This window comes from Nestor notabilis, unplaced genomic scaffold, assembly GCF_000696875.1.
Source record: "Nestor notabilis isolate BGI_N333 unplaced genomic scaffold, ASM69687v1 scaffold22428, whole genome shotgun sequence".
NCBI lineage: Eukaryota > Metazoa > Chordata > Aves > Psittaciformes > Psittacidae > Nestor > Nestor notabilis.
This window is the reverse complement of record NW_009940910.1, coordinates 437-723: the sequence shown is the minus strand read 5'-3', so window position 1 is coordinate 723 and position 287 is coordinate 437. Positions and strand designations below refer to the sequence as shown.

The 287-nt window shown below is 62.7% G+C and overlaps 1 protein-coding gene across 1 annotated transcript in view; it reads left to right on the top strand.

Annotated features, from left to right (window-relative positions):
- The window catches only part of GATAD2B (GATA zinc finger domain containing 2B), a 10482-nt gene that overhangs the window by 9841 nt on the left and 354 nt on the right, over positions 1–287 (top strand). Inside the window, exon 9 of the mRNA XM_010020618.1 lies at positions 1–68. This exon is cut by the window's left edge and continues 2 nt beyond it. Within this exon, the coding sequence (XP_010018920.1) occupies positions 1–68 (68 nt within the window). The remainder of the gene's footprint in view (positions 69–287) is intronic.

Sequence of the window (287 nt, the reverse complement as noted above, 5' to 3'; positions counted from 1 at the left end):
CCGCGGCCCCCGCCGTCTCCAGCGTCAGCAAGCAGGAGAACATCATGCGGCACCACACGCTCCGGCAGGTCCGTGGGGTGGGATGCGATAGGGTGGGATGGGGTGGGATGGGATGGAGCTTCCCAACCTCCACGTCCTCAGCTCCTGGGCGCAGCCAGTGAGCCCTGAGGAGGAGGAAGGTGTGAGCATCCTGCTGCTCTCAAAGCATCCCTGGGATCTGGGTTCCCTTCTTCTGGGGTTCCTTTTATCCTGAGTCTCCTGCATCCCGATTCCTTGTGCCGGCAGAT